The sequence below is a fragment of the Molothrus aeneus genome, chromosome 10 (genome assembly GCF_037042795.1).
Source record: "Molothrus aeneus isolate 106 chromosome 10, BPBGC_Maene_1.0, whole genome shotgun sequence".
Taxonomy (NCBI): domain Eukaryota; kingdom Metazoa; phylum Chordata; class Aves; order Passeriformes; family Icteridae; genus Molothrus; species Molothrus aeneus.
Genome location: NC_089655.1, coordinates 17,015,671 through 17,043,354, shown reverse-complemented (window position 1 = coordinate 17,043,354; position 27,684 = coordinate 17,015,671). Strand labels below are relative to the sequence as shown.

The following is a 27,684-nucleotide window of genomic DNA, read 5'->3' as shown; positions in this document are numbered from 1 at the left end:
GCTGAGGCAAGGGCCAGCTCCAGCTCCTCAGCAGTTATTGATTCCCTCAGCTACCCCATACAGCACCCACCTTGGCCCCCGCCACCAAAAGCCAAGTTAAAAGGAGAAATTGTCTTTTGAGTTTTTTCAGGTGAGTGCAAGGAAAGATGACCAAGATTCTCTTAAGCCTGGCTTGGTTTACAGGGGGCTGGGACACACTCCACTGAGTTCAGTTCATCCCAGCTGCAGCCCCAAGGAAAGCCCAGAGCATCCTCCTTTCTCCAGGGAGCTGCAGCACTGGCACAGCTGGTAACAAAAGCATCACTTGTTCTTTTCACCTACCAGCCCCCAAGCAGCCCAGGGCTGGGGAAGCAGCACAGGCAAGCCCCCAGACATTGTGGCACAGGCCCAAGGCACAGCCCAGGCTCTTGCAGCACCAGTCCCAAAGAGCAGTGCAGGCAGCCTTCTCCATTCTACATACTTTATTAGATTCAGAGCTGGACAAATCACAAAGTGTACAAAATGGAGACCACACTACCGGAAGCAGGATTGTGGGTTGCAGCAGCATTCCTATAGCCCAGAAGCATTTGGTAGAAGTGTGGAGAGGGCAGGCTGGGTCAGGGTGGTCTTACTGCCAACTGCATTTGAGATTCCCCAAGAACAGACCCTGTTCACATCCTGACAGAGCTCAGCTGGCCCACACTCCCTGGGACAGTGGGGCCACGTCTCCAATTTGTTTGGAAAGGACAGACTGGCTCAAGCCAGCAGTGGGTAGGGGTAAATGCTCCAAGGACCTGAAATGCTGTGCCACCCACATACACACCAGCAAGAGCCTAAACCCTCATCATCCTTTTTGGTCACAAACCTTCCCACAGCAGGACTCTATACTGACAACTTTGCAGGAAATAAGGTGGTGGTGAGATCCGGTGAGCCCACCATCTTCCTTGGTGGGGGCCCAACAAACTCACCACCCCAGCCATCTCAGACTGGCCAGCAACATCTACCACAACAGCAATAGCTAGTACAGAAGCCAGGGTAACTTCAACTCAGATTTGTCCAGTCTATGTTTAGGTCTATTCTACGAGTACATATGCACAAGAACTTCAAAAATACTAGGATATGATGCAAGTAGTGAGACACCAACAGAAGAGGAGTTTAATGGTGGACGTTCCCTAGAAAGATCACGAGAAGATGGGAGTTAGACTAGCCCTTGCCCACCCTGGGACGGGGAGCAGGAGGCTGACTGCACCCTGCACACGACTGGGTTCTGAACTTCATCTGCAGCGTGGGTGGTAACTGAGCACAGGCAGGCGAGTCCACTCCCGGGGTGAGCCACAGGGTCTTTCAATCTGCGTCGAGGGGCCAGGCAGACATCTCTGAATGTAGCTGAAGACCGAGGAGAGGCAGAGCATGGCTTGGAGAAGAGGGAGCCTGCTAGCCTGCTGGGGCTAGCATCTGGTCTCATAGATCCCACTCCTGCCGATGTACCTCACCCATTTTATCACATCGTGGTCACTGTAGTTCAGCTTTGGCTCAAAGACTTTCAGGTAGCGCACCTTCAGCCCAGAGGGTGCAAATGGGACCTATTGAGAGAGGGAAAGGCAACAGAGAGCATTGGAATGGGGGTAAGATGCTCTCCGTACACAAATGCCAGAGGACCCCTGGGCAATGCATCTAGAAACGGACATCAAGAGTCACTGTTCCCTTCCCTGCTCCCTGCATGCACAGTGCCAGACTCCTGTGGCTCTAAGGGCAATTTTCTTCCATTAGCTTTACCATCTGGCTGACCTTACCTGGCAGCTTGTCACAGGGGATGCTCAAACCTGCATAACTCCCAGAGGGACTGACAAAGCTTCTCCAAGGTTGGATGCATCCTGAAAGGCAGACAGGTACTCACCTCAAAGTTCATGGAGATGGGAGGCCGAGCCCACTTCTTCTTGTCGTTGGTGGGCAGCAGCTCAATCTCCGCGCTGATCTGGGATTCCTTCATTCCAGCCATGCGTTTTATCCTATTGGAGAAAGCTCAGAAGTGAGAGGGTGCCAGGGTTTATGCTCCCCATCAACTACATAATCTCAGGCAGACAGGAGCACTGAACAGACCCTGCCTCCCAGAGGCCTGCCCCTAAATGCCAGCCCCAGCATGCTCACTTACTTCCAGACAATGGCATTCTCACTGGCCTTGTACTTCGCCTTCCCTTTCATGCAGATCACTTGCACTCCACTGGTGTTGAGGGGTGTTGGGATCCGGACCTGGAAGGCACAGTCTGGTAAGCGGGGGCAAGGAGTTTGCAGCCTGGGCACTCTGGGCAGTCTGTCCTGCACCCCTTGGGCCTTCTCTCTCCCAGCTCAGGGCCCAGAGAACATCAGCCATCACAAGGCATCCTAGGCTAGCTCTCCAGTTTCTTGCTTTGAAGTACACATTCACAGTTCCATAATACACAAAGTCAGTAAGGAACAGGGCAGAGATTGCCATGCTGCAGGAATCCTGGGTAATGTTGGGAAGATGAGTTCAGGAAGGATGCCAGGCATTGCAGCAGGCTCTGGACAGCCCAGCCTTGCAGCAGTAAGCCGTCTCAGATGGGGACTAAGCTGCAAAGCCACCCCTAGCCTGTCTTACACAGCTCACAGCCTGCTGCCTATCTGACATACCATCAGATCATGCAGACAGAAAAACATGAAATTTTCACAGTGGCTGAGGAATTAAATGAACAATTGCTGCAGGGATGGAATGAAGCTCCTGCCAAGGAAGCTGTGCAAATGAAAACAGCTTCCACCTCTCTACTCTATAGCACCTCACCATTCCCACAAAACAGCAGCACCACACATCTCAGAGATAAATCAGTTCACTTTTTTAGCCCTGTTCAAGCTTGAAGACTCATCTGTGAGAACTCTACTGCAGTGGACATAAACTAGAGGCATGACTTCCAGGCACAAGGTACCACAGTTGTTTTTTTTTAACTCTTACCTCTATCTTCTGGGCCAGCAAGGAAGGTTTGAAATTTGATTTGATCACCACTTTCACTTCCAGCTTGGTCCGGCCCACCTCTCGCACCAGTGGGATCACACGGAAGGGAAGGATAATGTCCTTTGTGGTTCGGTATCTGCAGGGATGGAAGTTACAGTGAACTCTGAGGAGGAATTAACTCCCTTATGCCTCAAACTGTATCACCCTCCTAAAGAGATAGCCTCTGAATATGCCAAACAGCTTGGAAACATCAGCCAGAAAGGAAATAGTAGTTAAGATCCATGCTGCTGTAGGGCAGCAATGGTTTCTTGTGTCTCAAGTTTTGTATCTGATTCCTGCCAACAGCTTTGTTCAAGGACACCAGTGTTAAACACTAAAAACAACAGATACGAGAAGCTCAAAAGCAAGAAAACCCAATCCAACACCATGGTTATGGCAAAGAAAACTAAACACAGCTGGGCTTCCACATTTGTAACAGATGGATTTGTGGGATACCCTACAGATTCCACTCTGAAAAGGGGGTGGTGTGTATTTCTTAAGTGCTCAAGGGCTTCAAGTCTGCCTGGGAGCAGCAACACTACTGTAGCAGCAAGCAGATGCCAACACCAGCCTGTTCACCCTCCACCCACAGTACCTCATGAGCTCAAATTCTCCATCTGGTGGAATGAAGCTGATGCTCCTCTCAGAATCAAACTTGCTGAGCCTCACACACTGGTGGAAAGTGCAGTCATCAATGGCAATTGACTGTTTGCCGCTGAAAATACAAAACACAGTCAGAGAAGCACAAGCTGCAGCTCTGGTATCTTGGTGCAGTCAAAATCTGTCCAGGCAGAAACTACTCTACAGAGCATGTTGCCATTGCAGGTGTCCAGGAAATGGGGAGGCAGGGAGAGATTAGGGGACAGCAGCCTCTTGGCTCAGACTTTCCTTGTTTCACCACCACAAAAATCATATTTCATGAAGCTTGTTTGAAAGAATTTTCTCCCTCCTCTACCCAAAGAGGAGAGAGCTTAGAAGAGCACCCTTCTGTCATAGCCAGCACAACAATGCTTGGGTCTGACCGCCAGCAGCACTCAGGACTGCAAAGGCAACTCTGCCAGCCCAAGTCTTCCCACAGCACAGTTCAAAGGAGAGAAAACACTTTCCTGTCCACAAAGCTATCCCACTGCCACACAGCCAGGAAATGCCAGGTTCAGAGTATTCCTGTTCAGAAATCTTCAGAAATCTCTTCAAAGCTGTTCATTTCCACACTGCCAGCAGGTGGTTTGATTCTGAACCAAATCACTAAAACCATGACATTGTGACATACAAGTCTGTATCTCTCCTAAAAATCTGATGAGCTACCACCTGTCCATGTATGTGCACCAGCCTAACCTGCCAGCCTAACCTGCACTGGACTTGTGCCAGGTACTAATTCCTGAAAATACAGGTCCTAGTCCAGCCAAAACCCCTCAGCTACTGAGAGGGACCAGAAGGCAGGAGCAACAGAAGAGGCAGCAGTGTAGAGAAGGTGCAGCAGTGTATCACTATGGTATCTAGGCTGCCTCAGTTGCTGGAAGCAACAGGACAACCATGCCAATATGCCAAGATAGTGTGAGAACTACAGCAGGTTTAGCTCTCCTAGGAACCACCACTACCTACACAAAGGGGAAGCAGACTGACCCCAGGCTGATTGGCTGTCTGGTTACACAACCACCAGTGGTCTGGTTTGTGCTTCAAAAGGAGGAGTTAGTATTTCCTAATCTGCTGCCCAGATGACAACCAATCTTAGTCAACTGATTTCTATTTCTTTGCCTAACAGCTGAGAAAGCCTCTACCTAGGATTGCTCCAGGTCTCAGGCAGCATTACTCAGGGTTGGCCTTGCCACAAGCTACATCCCAAAAAGCAACTGATAGCAGCTGTCCCTTTTGGTCACCTCATAACTAAATGCTTCTGGAGAGTAATGTCTCCAAGCTGGAGATGCCCACTGGATAATCATTGAACCACCTACCAAGAATCCCTGTTCATCTTACTTCTGTAACTCAAAAAACTACCATATTTACTGGCAAAGGCAGTTGGCACAGGAGCTTTGGGACAGTGTACTGACTCTTCAAGGCCTGTGCAGTTGATATTTTCACTAGAGTAAATCCTCACTGGGCCCATCAGCCATCTCAGGCTCATCCACTTTACTAGCTGAATTCTGGTACAGGAAAGATGGCTTAAAGGTGACAGTGAAGCGATAGCTCTTGGCTTGGTTCTGAGAGAAAAGGCAAATAGCAGCTCAGCTCCATTTACAGGAACCATCATGGAAAGTGTCTGAGATCCAAGTTACATGCACAAGTCACACAAAGCAAGAGACAGAGGGAGAGCAGAGTGCACACAAAGCTGAAGCAGATTATCTACCTTCCCAATTCACTGGGGGTCAGCAAAAAAAAAAAAAAAAAGACAACCAAGAGAAATACAGATGAGTTGCAAATGGTTAGTGAGACGAAAATGGCAGTCCCGTTGCTTTTATCTCTTCACCCCAAGCAGGAAAGCTGGAGAAGGGGTTAAGAGCCGTTTTCAGCTTCAATGTGGATACTGACTGAGGTGCAGCTGGGAGGGAGCATAGCTGGGCTCTCAGAAAGGATGTGCCTCCTACTCACACAACCACTGATCACCTGTAATCAGCAGGAGGGGCTTCCCCAGTCTTTGTTCTACTTTATGGAAACAGTCCAGGTAAAGCAGGCAGAGGGATTCTTTCACTATTTCTTGGGAGCACTGCTACTGCTTTTATGATTAAGAGCACTGAGCAAAACTGCTAGATTTACAGATTATAGGAAAATCCATCTTGGGGAAGTGTTTCCAGGTGCAAGAACTCTACACTTAAAATTATGTTTGAATCTTAATACTTAAAGAGCTGAAGAGAAGCCCTCTGTATTGAGGCCCTCAGGATGGTAGCTTGCATGACAACTGATCTACCCAAAGTTAGCAGTACCATCTGAAGGGAAGAAAAAACCCCAGCTTTTAGTCTGTCAGATCAGAAAAGCTATTAAGGGCTGCCCTTTCATAAGAGTCCCTGGTGGCAAGTGGTCACCAGGTCCAAACCTCTTACCTTTTCCCCGTTTCATCCGCAGTCCCTTTGCCCTGTTTTTCAATGACAATCTTGTCATTCATGCCAAACTTGCATTCTGGCATTCCACTCAGATAACTCTTCATCACCACTCTGCCAGAGACATGGGCACTCAAAACCTGACCTGGTTAGAGAAGATCACAGTTCAGAACACTTACAAGAGTCACCACTCACAAACCCTGAGCAGGAGAAGGATGCCAGCTCAACACCACCGACTTACCCTGTGGGGACATTAAGAGGTTCACACTCTCCAGCACATCAAGAAAGAGTTCATTGCGACGGTATTTGATTCCCTCACGTCTCCATCCAATCTGTCCAGTCACCTGGCTGGTGATCTGGGACTGCTCTTCCTTGGTCTGAAGAGAAGAAATTACATCTTAGACATAAATAAATTCAAAGACTAAGAAACCTTGCTCTGAATCTAAGAGCAAACACTTGCCATTTACTACACATAAAAGTTTTTGTCACTTCAATATGGGTGCTGTGATACCTCACATGATTTGGTGATTCCCTCCTCAGAACATCAAATTCTATGCCTAACCAAGAATTGGCCATAGCAACATCAGGGAATGTTGTTCTGTTTTGCCAGTAAGTCCATTAGGCTACCTCTTAGTGCAGGGAGGCATGGGCTCCACCAATGGCATTCAAATAATCTCAGACTGTCACATCAATCCATATTAAGCAGAGAAGCTTAACATGGATTGATGTAGCAGTTCACACCCTGATCCAACATGAAACCCCAGGGCCACAGGAGAGCTAATCCCCAAGGCCTGTTTCTTAATAACTGCAGTCATAAAAGTTACATACCAACACAAACCCAAAATGCATCTAACAGCACCCAGGCTCTAAGCCTTCAAAGAGTACCAAGGGCTGTGCTGAGAGGCACAGAGAGATTTCCTACCTGATGCTAGAGGTGGGGTCCAGTCACATGCAGAAAGTCAAGAAGTAGGTGTATAGTAGCAAGTGCAGTGTAGACAGGGTTAACAGGCAAGCAGGTCAATAGCAAGAGAAGGGAGGAAGGGAGAAAGAGGCAGATTAGGCTTAAGGCTACCTGAGGACAGGAAAAAAGCAGGTCAGCTCTTTGTTAATTAGGGAGCTAATTAGCACAAACAAGATGAGGGGTTTTGACCTTTAGCTCCCTGCAGGAAACCCAGCACTCCAAGCAGTGAAATTAATTTTCAGACTTGGCCCATTATTGACAATCCAAACACAAGGTGGAGCAGAGGGAGAGACAGGCAAAATACCACTCCCAATAATGTTTCTCTTAGGAACAGACTCATGCTGGTGTTCCTAATGCAAATCCTGGATGTCTACCATGTCACAGATGCCCTGACTATGGGAAATAACAGGCACTTTGGGTCCTGGATAAAGTGGTATCCTTGTTAATTCTGCTCTTCCACACAACAATGGTCCAAAACACAAGTGGGTTCTCCCACAGCAGCCCTGCAGTAGGCTCACAGTAGGTGGCAGTACATGATCTCAGCTTCACACACGCTCTTGCCACAGACAGGGTCGGTTCCTGAGCGAGCACAGGCACTGTCTCATCATCCAAGAGACAGAGTTTTATATTCCCCTGAGAACTGCCTAGGTAAGTGCTCAATACAGTACACAAAGTACCTCTCTTGTCTGTCCCACAAAAAAAGCACTGTCTTGTTCAATGCTTTGTTCAGGCTTTAGAAGAATACGTAGATTTAATACCCAGAGCTCTGTCTTCCAAAGGGACGTTGATCATGTGATGACGTTCTCATCTCCTGCAACAGCACCAGTACCCTGACCTGACACTTACTCTGTAAAGTGACCAGATGGATCTGGAAGCAGCTGCTGAAGTTGAGACCACCCAGCAGCATGAGTATTCCCTAAGGGAGGCACTGAAGACACCTGGGTTTGAAGTTTCATTTCCAATCTTTCATTGAGAACAAAGTCAAAAAGTTGAGTTTGGAAAGTCTGCCGTGAATGGATTTTGTTCCTTAAATTCCTCAGGACACAAGCCCAAGGAAAGCATCACCAGGAACTACGTGAAGATAGGAAACACAGATGATAGGCCAGATGATTCAGACCCAGATTTTGGTCCTAGGTACCTGTGTGAACTGGCTCTAAGTCAATGAGGAGCTGAAGGCTAGAAGTACCAGAGTAGAGAGCAGGAAACATGGCAGGTACTGTTTCAACTGGTGTCCTTGCCATCCTGTGCCTGCAATAGATTAATTCTGATTTTTGAACTGGGCTGCACAAAATGCCAATACTGAGCAGAAGAAGAACTGCTTACTTGTGTAAAGCTGAAAGCCATACTCCTCTTTGTAAGGAAAGGACTAAACCTGCTATTGAATTAAGCATGACACTGCGACAGTGGTTTGCACACAAACAAGCACAGAAGTTTGTTAAAACCAACAAAAGCAAAAAAAAGAGCAAGGGAAGGAAGTGTGGGAGGTGGTTAGTTTTGAGTTCTCCTAGGAACAGGAGCTGATTCAGCTATCTTCAGTGCTGACTGCCCAAACTGTCAGACTGCAGAAGGCCAAAGATTTACACTAGGACTCGTGATGGGGACTGAGACCGGATGCATTCACATCTGGCCATGTTGCAAAACAGTTTGCTGTTCTAGCGGGAAATATGTTGCTCAGGGGCAGCTTCTCTCTCTCACCTCCTCTTGAAATGCAGTTAGTTTTGCTACTAGATTAAAAGTCTAAAAAGGAATTCTCAGAAAATCAGTGCTGATGAACTGAGTTGAAACAGAGCCTCCAGAGACTGACCTCTGCTAACCTAAACAAGAACAGTCACCATGCAGGCTCCTGTTTGCCCTTTGCTTCTGCTTGTAGCTGAGGCTGAAGCTTTACTCTGCCACAGATTACAGACACTCACTATGGACTCCCAGCTTTTTTTTCCTGACTCACTGCTGTGCAGGGGAGAGGACTAACTTTAAGGCTAAGTCCTTATTACTGACTTGCACAGCTGTGTCAGATGGACAAGGTGGACAAGATTCCTTGGGGACATGAGAAACAGACTATGAGTTTCCTTTGAATTCAGAGGTTAAGCATGAGCTTGTGAGACAGGAAGCCTAGTTTTGAGGGCTGTACTTGGAGTAGGATTAGAACTAGTTTAAACACATTCCCCAAACCAGTCCAACTAACCATCTTTTTCCCAACACACCCTTTATCTTCTAACTCTATGTAAACTTGTTGCAAGGGTTAACACTATGCTAAAAGCACAGCAGAGATTCTCATCTCTGACCTAAGAAAGCTCAGGCTGTACTGACGCTGACCTGCAAGGATGTTACAGGCAGAGACAGAGCAACATGGGCTTCCTGACTTCACAGCAAGATTCACAAAGCTGAAGAATACTTCATTATAAGGCAGGCATGAAATCCTGACAGCTCTGGTGGAGACTTGCTCAGTGAGATTCACATGCAAAAAAGCTACTTCTGGTTCAGCAGGTAGATTTGTTTATTCTCTCAGAAGCTGACACAGAGCAGAGCCTGAAGCCAGCAACCATATTTACATGCAAGGTACTGACATTATCCTAGCTCTGGGCTCTTCCTCCTTCATCTTATCATGTGCCAGGGAACATGAGGTAGCATAGTGCAAGGACACCTAGAACAAGGTGCCACTGAGATACACCCCTGCCAGGGTGTTCTCAACCTTTTCAGGCACCTTCCTTCCACAGGGGTCAAATGGTTAGATGGTAATTAAGACCATACTCTCTTGAACAGGTTTAGCAAAAATTAACCAGCAGAACAGTGCTGTACCCCAAATTCCTCTGATTACCTGACTCTTGATGCCTTGCTGAGTGATGAAAGTCTTCAGGGCCCCTGTTTCAGAGTTCTGAGGATAGCCAAAGTCCAGGATTTCTACAGAAGGGTAAAAGGTTAGATCAGAGCTACAAGGAATAAACACATCAACTAGGCTAACTGCTACTATATGGAGAGAGGCCATCAGTGCACAGGTACTGCTTACACATTGAATTTCTGGGTAAGTTGCTGCAGCATGCCTGACCAAGGGAAAAGAATCCTTCTTGCTACACTGAGCTCCTGGAGCAATACTTTGGAGATGAGGGGTGATGGAAAGCTGTGTAAGTGATGAATTTGCCAGTTTTTAAACACAACCAGACCTCAGGACTAAATATCAACTAACCTAGCCATCTGCACAGGGCACACTGAGGAGTTTTTCCAAAAACACCCAGGACAATAGAGAGTTTTTAAAACACCACAGCAATTTTATCTTTGCAGCTTTTTTTTTCCCAAGTTTTGTTCTTATGAAGATGTAATAAAACCAAAACCTAAAACAACAGCTGAGCTGTGGCACTGCAGGATGAGTGTAGGAGGGAAACAGATGTTTACACACAGGAAACAGTACACACCTACTTCCCCCTCAAAGAGAAAGGGAACAATCCACAAGAGATTTAGAGGGGAAAGAAGACCACTAACATGGTTCTGAGCAACATCACACTGGCAGGTTTGATCTCACTGTGCCTGCAAGGAGGCAGCAGTGACTGACCAAAGCAGAGAACAGGCAGTCTCTTGGTGTGCCCTGAGGGAACAGGGAGAACATCAGTCACTGTGATCCTAGGCTAAGAATCCCAGGACACACACATATGGTGCATTGTCTGGAAAACAAATTGAAACATAACTAACACGAAGTCCTCATGATATGTGAAACAGGGGCAGCTCAAGGGCAACCTCCACAAGCAGGCTGATATCACAAGCAGCTGAAGGGACACTATTATTAATCTGTGGTGAAATCTGGAGCTGTATCAGTGGGGGAGGTAGGGCTGGGAGAGAGCACATTGTGTTTTATTGACTTCTTTCTGTTCAGCATTGAGCCCAAAAGGCAACTTACTAGGGACAATCAACTTAAGCCTGGGGTGGCTGCTTCCATACACTGCTAGAGCCACCTGGGCACCAGCTGACCTTAGAGGTGCTACTGACAGTCCTCTTGATATACCTTGGGGTAAGGAAAGCCTGACATCTACACAGGATCCTTTCAGAAGCTGAGCTCCAGTACCAATTGTCTCAGTCGTACAAGTGCACAGCTCCCACCATTTCAGGGAAGGGAATCTGCACAAGGCTATGGACTTGGACACTCACATTTGCAGTACAGGTGGCATTAGAAAGCCGAACAAGTAATTTTGAACTCTGCCACACATGTTAAAAATACTTCAAGGATTATTACTACATCATACTAAGCTAAGGATTTCAGAATGACCAAGTGCCACAGGGCACAGTATATAAGGGAAACATCTCACCATCCAGCAGCTCATAGATCAGCACGAAGTTGTTCTTTATGTTCTCCTCACTGATCTTCCCGAAGTAGGCAGTCATCACGTCGCACATCTTGTAAAGAAACTCAAATACCATGGCAGCATTGACATTCTGCTTGGTGACAGCAGCCAGCCAGATGTTGGAGCGCTTGACATGGAAGAAACTGGTGCGGGCGATGTTGGTGACGGGCGAGCGCACCTGCTGCCGCGCGTGGATGACATTGACGCGGAAGGCGTCCACGGCATTGCGCCTGCGAAAGCACCACCAAAGACAAGTCAGCACAGCAAACGTGACACCAGCTGGCTGCACAGCTCTGCTTCTGCCACTACGGTCACACACTGAACTACACACACCGAACTACACACACCAAGCTCACCTAGGGAGGATGCCTGGGGATCTCTCCAAGACGGCAAGTGAAGGCTCTGAGCAGAGTTAGACACTAAATTCTGCACAAGTTCAAGGAGAGAGAGAGCTACTGGTCTCTAGGGAGGTTTGGACTACAGTGTAACTGTAGTCAGAAGGAGAAGCAACCCTCTGTCTGGAGTAAAATGGCAAAGAAACCTTCCCTTCAATTAATTTTGACAGCACTCCCAATTGATTGTCATAGCTGGAAACAAACACATTAGCAACATATGGCTCAGAGAGTCCAGTTTTGACCAAACACCTAATTATTGTCTGTTCTGTATGGCCAGGCCTTCACACTCTTGCCCCAAAGCAAGCTGTAATCTCCCAAGATACATGTCAATGGCAGTTGCTCCCAGACATACAACCAAGGGAAAACCAGCAAAATTTGCCCAGGCCACCCAAGAGATGTCAGTGCCCAGGCACACTCCAGAAGGGAGCTTTAGTTCTCAGATCCAGCTCACCTCCATACCCCACACACTTTGGATGTCAGGCTCAAAGCAGCAGGAGGATTAGAATCACCATTTGATTTCCAGTTACATGTCACCTCAAGACTGCTCTGTTTCAGAACAGGTGTCTTGCATCCAGACTCAGAGTCCCCACAGTGAAACATGTCAGCAGTACTGCATGGTCCAGGACCATTTACAGTCAAGAGTTCTGCCCCAGTGCTGAAAAACTGCTGTGCAAGCTGCCCATAGGTGCTGCCCTCTTTGATCCAAACTGTCTATACACTAGCAACAGGGGAAAAAGCCCTCCTTGTTACACAAGGAGTCCAAGTGACATTCTGGATGCCAGCTCTTGCACAATGGTCTCCTTATCCTGTAACTGCAAGTCAGAATAAACTTCCCAAATTAAGTCCACCAATCCTGAGAATACAGGAAGGAAGCCCAGGTGCTTTATATGACAAGACCAAAACTTAAAGCAACAGTCTACACACAAAGCCAAGACTCATTTAGTCGTGCTTTATTACTCATTCTCTCAGACACTCTGTAGAGCAGGGGGTTTGACTGCAGCATCAAGGCCATGGTACTGATTATGCAGAAACACGTTTGAGAGCAGACAGTAAAATCATCCTTGCAAGCAAGGATACAGGCATACAAATGCTTGTAGGCACTGAGGGTTGTCAACAATCCAACACACAGTTCCAAGTTAGAAAACAAAGGATATTCCAAGGAACATATGCTACCACAGCAGGTGTTTGCTCCTTGAAGGTCTGGGGACATATGTAGAAGTTTCATCAGTAAACACACCCCCCCATAAACAAAATTCTGGCTTTTGAATACTTCTCAGGTGTTATTGCTCCAGAAAGTTTGCAAGCTGGAGTTAAATTAATATTTCATTTCTACTTTAGTTTTTCCACAAGAAAGTAATTTAATCTACTATAAAATAATATCTAAAACCCAAATCCTCCCCTCCAGTAAGCCTTGCAAGGAAAGTTCAGCTTGTTCTGGAGCATTAGCCCTCCCAGCCTCAAGTTCTAACCCACTAAAAGTAGCACCAGAACCAGTCAGCAGACTGGTGCACACTAGAGGAGAAGCCTCAGGTCAGGGAGGCTTTGCTAGCACACCAGGTGCCCACTGTGCAGTGCCAGTCGTGGCCTACCACGCGTCTCTTACCTATTGCTACAGCAGCCAATGAGATGGGATGGACAGAAATGGCGCCAGCGGAGAAAGGAGGAGTGACAGCAACAAGAGAAAGGGTTAGAAACACACACACAAGGCACAATGAATCCAAAGAGATAAGAAGAGACCAAACAGCACCCCCTCCCCCTGCTCCTTGGCACAGAAGGCCAAGGTAGTATTGGATGGACAGTAACAAGCTACAGCAGCAATGAAGCCCTCACACAGGGTACAACACTGACATGCCATGGTCAGGCTGTCAGCATGGACAGATTTGTGTTTGGCTGAACTTTAGGGATAACTGGGCATTTAGTCCAGGTGAACTGCACCTGTATCACAACAGTGATACCCAGTCTGCTCTGCTAATATAGGTAGCAGCCCTTGGTGTGGAAAAACCCCAAAGCCTCAATCAGAGGCATCACCTGGGGACCGCAGAGTATCAAGTATCTTCTTCCCAGTCTGCCTCAGGACAGGGCTACAAGTCTGGGTGGGAATTTCTGTGACAGTACTTCTCATTTGAAGGTGTTTGGGTCGATGCTTTCTGGTTTGGTCCAGCCAACAGGAAATACAGCAAGTTTGATAGAGCTGGAGCACATCTGGAGAGATAGGGCACATCCTGCAGATATAGACACTGCTCTATCCAGCTTGCACTTTTTCCTTAAGGATCAAGAGCCATGAAGCTGACGTGATGTATTAGAAGCTCAGAAACCAAATATCTATTACATTTAAAGTGCATGCAGTTTGTCATGTAAGCTGCTCAGTTTCAAATAGCTGAAGTTTTATTACACAGCTGCATTCTTAAATGCAGGTAGGTTCCCCAACGACTAAGTCACTGAAGAACAAGGCACTCAAAAATCACAGCAGAACTCTCCATGGTGTCCTGAATTATATGCATGGTGTTTTGCCTTTTTTTTTTTTTTTAAATAAGGCTGCTTATACATGCAGCTAGCTGCTGTATGGACAGACGCGCTACATGCACCAAAGCCATTCTAAGTTGCAAGCAAAGAAAGTTCAAGTTTTGTGGTACTTCTGCCTTTAACAAAATCATAAGAAGGATATCCTCATTGTTTGTCACTTTGGTCATTATATCTGAGCTATGTGCTTCTTAAGGCACTTAAACTGCAAAGGGAGATGTTCTCATAACCACAGATGACCTTTATCTCCCAGCTCAGAAACTGAGGCTTCAGAATGCCAATGGCAATGGCCAAGACTAAGGAGTCCTATGGGTCAATCACTCATGAAGACAGGGAGCAGTTATGCTCTTTTCCTATTCAACTACCTCCCAACAAGCAGGGTGGGTTCAGCCCTCAGCACTTCAGAACTACTGCTTATGACCTAAGAACTGTATGGTATGCGAGAAGTCCATCACTCAGCCGTGTGGTTAGAGACAGAATTCCTATAAAGCTGAGTACAAGCTACAGCATCATAGCTATTCCTCTCCTTACCTCCCACTAAGGGTTAAGATATTAAAAAGTTTAAATAGATCTGGCATTAATGCTAATGTTCAGACTAGGAAATGGAAAGACTCTCAGTTTCTTGATTACACAAGATGAGACATAGCCATTTCATTAAAACTTTTTGTGTAAGGCTACATGTTTAAAAAAAAATCCAAACTGAAGGCCTGTTTAAGAAAAAATCCAGCACCTTGGGAGCAACTTCTGTCAACAGCCAACACCAGCTCCACCTAAGCCACAAGACTGACACTTTCACAAGAATTGAACGGATGATTTCACTGAAAGGAGCACCTCAAGTACTAGAGAAAACACTGGAATATTTTGGCACTCTGCCAAATGAAAAAGTTAAGATAGGATCAGGCAGGAAATCCCATTTTCTAACTTTGTCTGGCCAGCCAGCAGGAAGTACTTTATCATGTTCTGAACATAAGACACTCAGTCTGTAAGAGAAACGAGCCAAGATAAAAAGCAGTAGAAGATCATATTAAAAATACCTACTTTGCTCCCTAGTTTGCATCTCCACAGCCATAATGACATTTAAATCAAGAGGCCTTCTTGAATAAACATCAGTTTGAGAACCATCTTGTATGTGTTTCAAGTTTGCAAACAACAAAATATTTTTGCCAGAAACTGCAGCGAAAGTGTCCCTAGCCCCCACCTGAAATATACACCAAAGTTACCTATAATCCAGACTGGCTTGGCTCAGCCACTGTGATACCAGCTTTACAAAGTCAGTTCTGTCATATGAGTTGCTCTGAAGAGCTTCAGCTAACAGGTATTGAAGACTGATAAGAGTTTGTACAGTAGAAAAGAGGCAAAGCATCACAGCCACTGGCTTTCTGCTTGAGAAATACAATGCTTCCTTGGCTCAGCTATGTATGGAAGTCCTGGAATAACTCAGTCAACCTTAGAACAGCTACTTCACCTTAGCTGACCTAGAACAAGCCAAGAGACTTAAAAGCTCATTAGGTGAAGCCTCATTACAGACACTGTGTTGACTACTCCCTCAATGAAACAGTACAAGCCTTGACTAGCTACTAGTTCTACCTCAACTTTTAACCTCCACTAGACAATCCATAACCAGAAGGGACATACTCTTCAGACCAGAGCAATCTGAAGGCAGATTGGCTTGACTGTTTTTTGTCATTTATGGCAACAAGTTATTTCGTAGCACATCCTACCACTAGTCATTGTGGAGATCTGGTACTTTTTCCTAAACTGGCCTGAAGGTTCTCTCGCACTGAACTCTGAATTAGCGCCTACCACAGCTCTGCCTCTGTTAGCTCTGTCTTAACCCTGCCAACTTAATTACTAACCTCCACCTAATGCCTGACACTATGAAAACCCACTAGAAAAAGTACTGTTGTGCACTAACCCCTTGAATTTAAGGTTTTCAGCCCAAGCAGCACCATCACTTACGGTTCCCTACAGCACTATCCACTGCCTACAAGGCATTGTATTTTTAGTAAGATGCATTCTGCAAACTAGCAGTCTAAGGGTTGCACAGATCCAGTCTAAGTGAGCATCATAACACTTTGGGGAAGTGCAACAAGACACCTACAATCTACTGAAGGTTTTCAAGGCTTCCCACAACTTTAGTTACCCAATGAATGTAAGCTTTTCACACTAGGCTGCTATACAAAGCTGGGGGACAGAAAGCCAGCTGTAGCAGTACAGCCATGAGACTGCTTGTAGATAAAGCTTTCCAAGACCACAGTCTCCTGCCTGTACTTGATGTTAGACACCAGTGCCTGAAACTAATCCAGAACCCTGGCTATAGTGTGTGGCAGACAGTTCTCACATTACTGCTCCTGTAAAGTTTTAGCAATTACAGTGAGGTAGGCTCCCACAGTGGCAGTCCATGCTGCTGAAGCATTTGGAATAATGGCCAGATCCCCACCATCCAAAATAAAGTCCCAGGTTTGGCTGCAGGCCACCCTTCACTGTAGGTGACCAGGGCTTAAACTTCTTCATTCTAAGCTAAGCCTAGAGCAGCAAGTTGAGTTGCAGTCTCACATGCATGCATAGCTAATGCAGAACAAAGCAGCTCTGGGTTGTTTACTGCACCAAAATGAGACAAAAATGCAAAAACCAGGGATGCAACAGAAGCACTTACCCGATGTCATCCCGGTAGACGCGAGAGATTAAAACCTCTCCTTTGTGATTATAGATGAACAAGCCTCCGATCATGATGGAACTTTAGTCTTCACTTCCCATGTTGCTTAATACCTGAAGCAGAAAAGAGCATATTTAAGCAGGCTGTACAGAAACAATTTGTAGCCAGGACTAAAGCCTAAAGTTGGCACCGAAATAGAAGTTGTCTTCTCATTCCAAAAATCAGCTGGGACAGATTAAGCCTCAAGGACAAGTATCCAAAACATACCTCTTGAATGTGAGAAAAAACACAGGCCTGGAACTACGAGAAAATAAAAGACCCCTTACTTCTACTATAAAGTGTCTGGCTCCCTAAAGGCTGAGATACAAATCAGACACAATTCCTAAGTCTTTTTACATGCAGTTCACACAAATGTCTGACATGTCACCAAGCCTATCACCACATGACAGGGGGCTCCTAGCAGCAAGTACATCTCCATTTATTACCACTTTTACATAGTTTTTACACATCAGAGTAAGAGCCTTTGATAATCCCTAGCAGCCATATCAAGTCACACTTCAAACTGAGAGCCATTTGGCTACAAGGTACCACTGGAGTGGTCACAATCATGACCCATTTGAACAGGGAGATAGTCCTTTAGAAGTTACCCCCCTAAACTGCTAATTTTCTCTTTCTTCAAAGGAAGATTGCTTTGGAGAAAGTTACAAAGCTCTCCCCAAAGACATTAGAAATTATTGATAGAGAAGACTTTTTAAAATATACAGCTACTTCACCAGATCCCATTCCTGGAGTACTATGCACTCCTATTCACTTAGGTCAAAGTCATAACACCCACAAGCAGCAACTGCTTGGTTGGCTTAGTCCCAAGAAGAGAACTGCAACCCTGACAGGGCAGGCCTTGGGGTGATCCCACAGAACTGCAGGGCATTAGATAACAACCATCTCCACACTGCTCTTTGGGTGGGTTAGCCTACACCCACTAGTATGGGCTGGCTGAAAAGGATAGGGAGAGGCCAACCTAGAGACAGATGCTGACAGTGAACTGATATGTGTCTGCTCAGGAATGCTGCAATGACAAAGGTGAAGTGACCCAGCCTTGGGTCACTTCAAATGTCAGGGGAAAAAGAGAATACAAAAACAATGCACACATCAAAGGGACTAAAGGACTTCTGGATTATCAAAAGTAATGTATCCTCTAGAAATTACACCCAGTAAACTACAGTAACTGCCCATCTGAAGGAAGTACTGCAGATGTGAGTTCTGTGCTAAACCAAGGTTTACCGTGCAGCCACTACTTTTAATTTCAGCAAGACAAAAAAGAAACTTTAAATTTCCTAAGCCTTTACACCAACATTTTTAGCTACATCTAGTGAATCCTCAAAGAATAACACTATTCATATGTCTCTGCTACAGGTCTTCAGCTTCCAGATAGGTGCTTCTGCTTATTAATAGAAAAAAAAGAGCCCAAAAGTCAGTTAAATCAAAATAGAAACAAGCAGTTTTCCCAAAGCTCAGTAATAAGCTTTCTGGCTTTATTCTGGTCAATTATCTCTGGCTACTAGTGGGCTGCCTTCTGCCACTTTTCAGTGGCTTCTTGTGGCACTATCACCAACATATTTTCATGTCTGAGATCCAATTAGCACAGAACAGCTTTCCAAATATGTTTTTCTTCTATTCCCAACCATAACACTTTATAACTTTGGGATACAAGTATTTAATTTACCTATAAGTCTCTGTAACCAAATCTATTAAGACATAGGCAGCTCCAAGATTCCCATGTAGTTAGAGTGGGAAAAGCCTTTTGTGGCTGCTCACTGTTTTGTGACCAAGGCTACAAACTGCAGGGGCAGCAATGTCAGCATCCCCACAGCAGAAGACAACCCCACTGGTCAACCAAACAACCCAAATTTCTCAGACCAAAGGAAGTGGCTGTACCACAAACTCACAACTACTTACACAAAGCACACGCAGCTCTAACAGGCATGAAAAGGCAACAGGGAGGTAACGTGCAGGGCTGAAAGCCAAAACATGGAGAATGGAACACAGCTGCCCAACAAGACAGGCAGAAGCTGAAACATTTGCAAGGTCATTCACGCTGGTCAAACAATGAAAAAAATGAGAAACATTGTGACACTGAAAGCAACTTGTTGGCCACTGCAGAAAATTCTTTCCTATTTACTAGTTTTTTCAGTCCAGATAAGAAACAAGCATGTGTTTTCAGAATTCTAAAGTGCTGGCTTCCACACTCAGATACAGACTACTGCAATCAAAGATGGAGAGTTCTTACATTCTTTTTAAGACTTGCATTGTATAGAGCAGCTTCCTGGAAGCTTATGCAACTGGTCAAAGCTGGATCATAAGAATCCTACAAACCCTTTCCAGAAGAATCCTAGAAAGCACATCCTAGTCTTAAAAAAAAAATAATCTCCCTCTGGGTTTTAATGCTGCTTAAGTTATTTGTTTCACTATTTTTAGTATAAAGGAAATGTCTGCTTCGATAAGCAACAGGGTCAGACATGCAGCATAAACAAGACAAAGCCCTCTGCCAGCATGACAAGCAAATCAATTTTGAAAAAGCCTTGATTTGAGTATTTACTGCATTACTATAAAACATGTAGAAGATTGCTGATGAAGCTTTGCATTGGAAATTAAAAGCCTTCTCTTAGGAAGATCTACAAACTTTAAATGTCTGAAATAACGATGCCATGCTTTCTCATGTTAGTTTAGAACTTATTCTCTAATAGCTTTGCTGAAATTACAGGCAAAAAAAAGAGTATTTTTAATTGTATCACAGTACCTGAGGCAGCAGAGTCAACTGCTTCCTCATCTTACATGTTAGTAAAAGCATGTTTGATGAAGAAGATAGATTATGATTCAAAGGCTTTTAGTCTTCAAAAATTCTTCATCAATGCAATGAAATGCTAGGCTTCTTCCTTATACAAAATATCCCAGGAGATGAGTTCAAGCTTCAGACCACCCATGCAAAGTTAGCTCCTGGTTCCACCTTCATTTTAACATTTAAGACCTGCATTGGTTCATATTCAGAGCTACAGGTAAAGCCAGAATTACCTTTGCTACTTCATCCACACACCTCCTATATGCACTGTTGTACAATTGTTTATCTTGGATTTAGGGTGCCATTCTGTAGTCCCATCTGCACCTCTTTGGTCTACGTTGATCTTCTTTGCCCTTACTACTCTGAATACCCTCATATCTACACACATCCCACTGCTGCAGCTGCTGACCCAGGAGTGCTCTTATTGCAAATTCTTGTATGGTACAAAACAGAAGCCTGCAGAGATCTGCCACCAACCAGCTGATGTGTGCTTGCTGTACTACACTGGCAAAACAACTCGATAATGAACTTGCTCAAAGTCAGAAAGGGGCTGCTCTGCGCTATGTGAGGCCCTGGTTAACACCTGAGCTTGTACTTTCCCCTGCTACTACGGATTAGGGCACGGGATCAGGACATTCTGACAGTTTGTTTTAAAATAGCAGCCAACTATACTGAGACATGCATGAGCATTATTTCCCATGTAGCAGCAGAACGCCTCCACATGAGTTAGGATTCATCTCAAGTCTGAAAGAACCCACAATTCTACAGCTCTAAAAATGAAATCTGAATTCACATTTAAGTACCATTTATCTAATGATTTGTGTCAGACAATTGGTAAAGTGTTTCCAGGTACCAACAAAGTCACATGGGCTAAAAACGGTGACTATAGGGAAAGGGTTTTAGATGACCTATAGACCTACCCAACTGTACCAGCCACCAATCAGTTCTTTGCAGTAGCTGAAGGACACTAGCAGTACAAACCTCCAGCTGCACTCCTCTCTAATGGCATCAGAGAACAAGGTCTCAACTATGCAAGGTATTTAACACAATTATAATCAGATCTCCCTTGGTCTGCTCAACTTCTGCAGTTCAGCATCTTGAAGAGTTCCAGGCACCACAAGCACAGGCAGCACAACGGCATCAACACAACCTCCAGCAAGTTCAGTTTGGTGCAGGGCTGCTGTCAGCCTTCACCAAGCTTGCCCATGATGGGAGTTGAGGAAACATGGTCAACATTCCAGTCTTTTGTTCACAACTTGCATTACATCCCTCCAAGACACAAGATCAGAATGACTACACTCTCTCTCCACACAGGATTACTTCCATCAGCTAGCTAATGGAAGCATGTCCACACAGCTGGAAACTCAAGAGGTGGAGTAAGTAGCCCAGAGATCTATGAACAGAGCAGAAAGCTATACAAAGGGCAGAATGCAAAAGAAAGTTGCTTAAAGCTCAGCAAGAAGAATGGCTCTTCAAGATGACAATGCCTCTCCTTGAAGTGGCTGCAGTGAAAATAAGCCTGCTTTGTTTTGATCCTCCTTTGTGTTTCAAGTTTCACAGTTTGTGTTTCAAGTTTCAAGTTTGATACTCCTTTCAAGTATTTCAAGGTTACATTCTAACTAGAATGAGGACTTTAGTGGTACAGTTCAGACATAGCACAATCGTCCACATATTTAAAAATAATTAACAGTTTTCTTTACAGATCAGCTGTGGAAGATCCTAGTACTTGCAGTGGTTAAGAACTGCAGGGAACAGGGTTGAAATTAATTTGAGACTGACATTCAGTGTGACTCATGGCTGCTGGAATCAGAAGGCCTCAGAATAAAAACTCCAGCACAGGAGATGGGTTCATCTGCTCCCTGTGCATGAGCAACATGACTCAGAAAACATTGCTCAATCAGCTTTCAATGACTCATTCTGCTCCTCTCCAGCCAGCCTTCCCTAGGGAGCTTGCTCTACACTGCTTCTGAGTTTCCTCAGCCTAATATCTCACTGGCAGACACAGCTTAAGAGCAAAGCCCACCATTTCTTCAACTGTTTACCACAAAGTGCCTGGAATCCAAGATGACTCTAGCTGAAACCTTTGGGTTAATGATCCATCAGCTGCATTTTCAGAGCTTTGCAGCTTCACTCCTTCTGTTTCACTAGCTTGAACATATGGCAACCTGCTCCACACTGGTAGCTACAGCCCTGTTTTCTACTTACAGTGTGGATGGATTTATTCTAGTAAAGGTACAGGGATAATCCACACGTATGCTGAATTCACACCAGCTGGTGACTAATCACCTTAATTTAGGAACAACAGCCCTCTCCCAAGACGCTCTGCATGCTTCAAGCAGCTACTAGGGTAGATGTAACATCTGAATGCAGCTCCTACAAATACCTAAGGCCAGTAGGCTTCCTACCCTTCTGCCAAGTGCTCACATTCCTATTTGCTTCCATTTCAACCCATAAACAGAGAAGGAGAGTAAAGAACATCACAGACAGACCACTTGTATACATGCTTATAAACCCACCAGGAGTTAAGATTACATGGAAATGACTTTTCAGAATGCCCTTTTACTCAAGTGAATATGAGAGCATTAAAATATACCCTTAGAGCAATTGTGGCAAAGTTACAGCATTAAGACACCACCAATTGCAAAAAAAAAAAAAAAACCAAAACAACAAACTACATGTATAAAAACAAAGGCTGGGATAAAGATCTTAATGCATTTCAGTAGTTACATAAGAGAAAAGCAGCAGGATTAGCTGGGCCTACAATGACTGACATGGTAACATACACTTTCCTAAGAATCACACATACTTCCTCAAATCATGTCTCAGTGCTCCCACTGGCCAGGGGATGTGCAATAAGCACCCCTCTCTCAAACAACCAGGGGACGCTGGAAGCCTCCAAAGTCAGTCTGCAGCAGCTAAGCTGCAAACCATAACTAAAAGAGTGCAGAGAAAGATAAAGACATAATAAAGCACAGTATCTGAAAAAACTGCCTTTGTTCACTGATTCCATCATAGATGGAAAATGCTCTGTTTATTAGGTCTGATCTAAAAACAGGTGGCTCTCCAAAAGTCAGACTTCATCCTTTCAGTGTGCCACCCACTTGGAATGCATGGGTGAAGTCAGGAGCATAAGCTCAGGCAGCAGGACCCTGTTGCTGGACTGTCAGCTTCACATATTGTGGGATGCAACAAGTGGCTGGACTGGGAGCTACCTAGTGAGATGAGGCACTAAACCAGCATTTATCAAGTGGAGATACAGCAGCTCCCTCCTGCAGCATGTCAGAGCCCAGCCTTCCTCTTCCATTTCCTCTTCATCAATTCTGACTTACAATGGCTGCAGAAAAATGAACAACGTGCAGCATGGAGCTTTCTTAGACTAAACAAGGCACACGTACGGAATCAACTAACCAGCACAGTTCATTCCCTCTGCAGCAACTCTTTCAGAACCACACAGTACCAATGCTGTAGTTTCTGTTCAGTGCATCCTTCCATGGTCTCTCTGAGAAGCCAAAGTATCACACCAGCAGTAAGACACAACTGCAATATCAGTCATTTGTTCATTAGTTATGAAAGACTAAGCTGAATTGTAGCCTAAATCCCAGATACACAGATATTCAAATGAGTGATTTTCTCCAATACCTTTGTCCCACAACCTGAGGTCTTTCACATGACACCACACAGACCATTAACCATTACCTGCACCAGCAGACAGTGGTAACTTCAACCTACATTGTAAACCTTGAAACTGTTCTCTGCCTTTTGTAGCTGTTTGCACAAGTAAAAACAAACAAACAAGCTGATCTGCTCAAATTTGTTACTTAGGAAAAACAGTGAATTTTTAGTCAGTTTTCTTCAGTGGTAAAAGGAACATGACTGCAGTAATTCCAGTTTCACATGCAAGGCAAGAAGTACTTCTTCCAGCTCCAAAAGAATTAGGAACTGTCTGAAAGAAATGTGTCACTAGCAATGTAATGCACCTACAGCCTAATTGTACCAGAGTCACCATAAATTTGTGGTGTATATTGGTATTTCTGCCTAAGGAAAGTACAAATACAGCTCTTTGTATCCTTCCATGCCAGCTTCTCTATGCTCAGTGCAGGCCAAAGCTGAGGAACTCTTGAGCCAGGCCTGTTTGCTCCCATGGCATCTACTCAGCAAATCCTCTGTGTCCTCTCTTCAGAGGTGCAGTAGTGACACAGCAGCTCAAGAATAACTACTCAGGAGCAATGTGACTGCAGCAGTTCTTAGGCTGCCTGTAACAACATAACTACAGTTTCACATTGTCACCCCAGCTGTGCCTGGATTTGATGAGCACCAGCAGCATCCCCAGTGAGCACACCTGTCCACTCATTTTAGGAGGCAACTTTGGGATCAGCTGTATTTTCCCAAGCCAGCTGTGTGGGTGATACTCTTACCATATAGATAAGATTTTACCTGTCCAGAAAAGAGTCTGGCACTACAGGTGGGGAAAATAAAGCCTTCAACCAGCCATTGACCAAGGCTGGATGAGGAGGTGTCAGGACTGCTGCTAAGCTGCAGAGCCCTTTTGGCCACAACCTCACTGGGAGAAAAGGCATGAGCTTCATCCAGTACAGGGTACAAATAAACACAAGTTGATCAGTAGTGAGCCCAAGACCCAGCTACTTGGACTTTGTCACTCCCATTAAGGGGCTGAAAGTTTCCTACAGCACAGACATCACTCAGCCTGAATGCAAACAGGAATGCTGATTTCTGTAATCTACAGAGCACATGCAGGAAACAGCAATCACAAGTCAGTTAATAAGCTGGTGTAAAACAACCAACCCCTTTAGTAGTCTATTAAAAGACAGTTTGGGTTCTGACTTAACAGTAAGTAAGACTTCTGTGCATTAATGAGCTTATCTAACTAAGCAGTTCAAGGTACATTAGCTGCTGAGTTTTCATCCAGGAAGAAATCAGGAGAGGTATTGAAGGCAAATCACCAACTGCAGCCATTTCTGCATTCCAGAAATCAGTATGATCTTGGACAAGTGACAGCACTTGGAAGCACGAGAGGGATCAGTCAGGCTGCTCTGGCAAACTGAAGTTGTTGAGAAAACCCATCCATTTAGCTAGCACTAGCCATTATCAACCCAACACTTAAGGCTCAAAACAATGCCATTACCCCACCAGCTAATCTGAGCACCTAAGCTTTGCTTAGTTGGCTGCATTAGCCACTTTCCAGGAGGCCACGGCCTGCACTTGGTTTCAAACAAGAGTAGCTGCAATCACTTCATCCTGGGGAAGACAGGCTGCATAATTTACTTAAGGGGCATACCCTGAGCTAAAGAGCTCCTGAGATAAACCCATCAGTTTCAGAGAAACTGTTCCTATTTTAAACACAATCCCATAAATCCCCATAACCAGTGGGCAGGAAGAGAAGCACGTTCTCTTACCAAGGCTCTCCTCCTACAGCCCCCTTCTGTGTGCCATCCTGCACGCAGCCACTCTGAGGAGTCACAAGAGATAAATACTGGCACAGGGAAACACAAGAAGCTCCCTTACTCCAGTAAAACATCACATTTAGCACATCTCTCAGGAATATTTTGAGCCCAACCTGATGTGAACAGCCCCAATGCCTTTTTCTACTTCTACCCACTCTACCAAAGCATTTCTAAAGTCAGTTTGAACTATTTGCTTTTCACTCTTGAGCTAGAAACCTGAACAGTGATTTGCTTCCTATGCATCTTCTAACAGAAGAGGTTCGAGGCACAGAGTGGAGTTTGAGTAAGAGCTTGTGTTCTGCAGACCACTAATGGTCTAGGTGCCCTGATGTGTCAGCTTTTCTCTCACTACTCCTACTGGAGAGCAGATAACTGCATTTCACATTCTGTGCATCTGCCTGCAAGCTTTTAGCTGAGCTACCGACCTCCTGCCAAGATCAAAATAATACATGACTTGCCAGTAACTTTTGACTCAGTAGGTCACTCACTGAAGGAGAGAAGCAGACTCTGCCTCACAAACCAATTATTTTTTGGCACCACAGGCCATCCTCCAGTTGGCCCCAGGAACAGCCTTTAAATACTCTAATGGTCTTCAGTAGAATAAGCTTAGAAAACCAGTGCAAGACATTGAACTGCAAAAGACAGTCATGACTTTACCTTTTTTGATGCAGGGATGAGGCAAGAAAAGTTTAACTAGGGTTACAGGAAGTTTCTTTATAAAGCATGTTTTGTTTGGTGACTGTTGCTGTTCCACCAAAAAAAAAAAAAAAAAAAAGAGATTGTATCAAACAAGAATGCGTGTCCAGTCCCAGTCCCCTGTTTTTCAAAGAACTCAAGATGTAACCCTTCACAGCCTCAAGAGTCAATTCTCCAAAAGCCAGCACTGGGCTCTTTTGGGAGGAGGAAGCAGCTGGCCATGATACCGTTCAAAGACACCCCAATGCTCTCCCTGGAACATGGCCACTCTGCATCCCAAAGAACACCAGGTATCTTTGTCACTAGATGTCAGTAACATGGCATTTTCTACAGAAGAGGAGTGATGCCTCCCTTCTGACAGGAAAAATATGGAAGTAGACAGTTTGGCAGCATCTCTTCAGATTTGAGATTGTCCCTCCAAGCAAAACTCACAGGGACACACAGAGCTTTTACTATGGGAAAGAACAGTAGCTACAGCTCTGACAGCATTCAAGTAAATGCTGCCCAACCAAACACCACCATGAGCCCATGTACAGTTAGAAGCCTGCAATACCGAGACTTCCAAGCCACAGAAGCCGTCCAGACTCACCTATCTGGGCAAGTTCCAGGCTCAGATTTTGGCAGCCTGAGGCTAAAACTTGATAGCAGCTTTGTCATACTAAAGCAAGCAGAAAACAGATCCGGCACTCACACAGCTTATGGAGAGAACACTAGATGAAAAGCAAGTCATTTCCCAGTGGGGAGAGAAGTCAACTACACTGGCTGATAAAAACAGGCTGTGCTTCCTGCAGTTTTACTGAATCCAAAACCCTAGTCCTGGGAAGAATGGATGTGGAAATGCATCCAGAACAGCCGCTGGATAGGAGCCTGCTTTAAGCCTCAGAATAAGCAGTTGGGCATCAGCAGCGCTGCGCTCTGCCTCAGCAGGTTTTCCGGGGAGGAAGCAGAGTGCAAGCCATGACCCAGCTAATTCACGTTTGAATCAGCAGTACGGACAAATAATTTTCAGTGAAGTTCCAGCCCGATCCGACTGAAAAAAACCTTTGCTCAGGCTGACCTGACGCATCGGTGCCGGCCTTCCTGTGCCACACACAGCCCGACCCTGTCCCCACCCTCCCCGGTGCAGCACCGCAGGGCTGCCACACAGGTATTCCAGCCAGAGAGCTAATTAACAGCTGTTAATAACCCCCTGAGCCACCAGCGAAGTGCGAACGAATGATGGGGTCGCCCGGCACCCCCTCAGAGGAAGCTGAGGAAAAGCCCTCCCGGCGGCCCCGCTTCTCCCGGCCCCGGGGGCACTCTCGCGTCCCTGCCAAGGGCAGCCGGGGGACACCGCACCCTGCAGCCGCCTCCCCGCCCCTGGGCCTGCAGACCCCAACCCCCAACCAGCGGCCAGGGAGCCGTCACCCGCAGCAGCTCGGCCACCGCCCGGGCGCGGCCGCAGAGCGAGCCCAAGCGCAGGAAGCCGCCCGGAGGAGGGACGGGGGCCGCGCAGCCAGGCGGGGAGCGGAGCGCCTCACCTGCCGCTGCAGCCACCACCACCACCAGCACCGCCGCCGCCGCTGCTCGCCGCCCCGCGCCCAAGATGGCGGCGCCGCCCCCCCTCGCCCCGCGCCCCCCCGCGTACTGCAGAGACGCCGCGCGCGCGCGCCCCGCCCGCGCCCAGCTACTGCGCATGCGCCTCCGCGGGGTGGGGGGGGCGCTGGGTGGGGGTGGGAATTACATTTCCGCGCAGGGCGCACTGGGAGTTGTAGTGTCTGGCTGGGCGGGGACAGCACGGCAGCCGCGCTCAGCGAGCGGCTGGGCCGGGGCTGG

At 46.0% G+C, this 27,684-nt stretch overlaps 1 protein-coding gene across 1 annotated transcript; it reads right to left on the bottom strand.

Annotated features, from left to right (window-relative positions):
* Nucleotides 1-443: 443 nt before the first annotated feature.
* On the bottom strand, nt 444-27,501 carry AP2M1 (adaptor related protein complex 2 subunit mu 1). The gene is made up of 11 exons (XM_066556294.1): nt 27,390-27,501; nt 16,876-16,988; nt 11,269-11,534; nt 9,792-9,874; nt 6,257-6,392; nt 6,019-6,160; nt 3,579-3,698; nt 2,945-3,080; nt 2,132-2,229; nt 1,877-1,988; nt 444-1,562 (listed from the first exon to the last, which is right to left on the bottom strand). The coding sequence occupies exons 2-11, from the start codon at nt 16,947-16,949 to the stop codon at nt 1,428-1,430; spliced, it is 1,302 nt and encodes a 433-aa protein (XP_066412391.1). The 5' UTR covers nt 16,950-16,988; nt 27,390-27,501; the 3' UTR covers nt 444-1,427.
* Nucleotides 27,502-27,684: the final 183 nt, after the last annotated feature.

Excerpts from the sequence above, each read along its gene's own strand:
- AP2M1 (XM_066556294.1), bottom strand. The coding sequence starts at position 16,949 with ATGATCGGAGGCTTGTTCATCTATAATCACAAAGGAGAGGTTTTAATC. Across the intron at positions 11,535-16,875 it reads GTCTACCGGGATGACATCGG|GCGCAATGCCGTGGACGCCT; the intron begins GTAAGTGCTTCT and ends GTGCTTTCGCAG. Across the intron at positions 6,161-6,256 it reads CCTCTTAATGTCCCCACAGG|GTCAGGTTTTGAGTGCCCAT; the intron begins GTAAGTCGGTGG and ends TTCTCTAACCAG.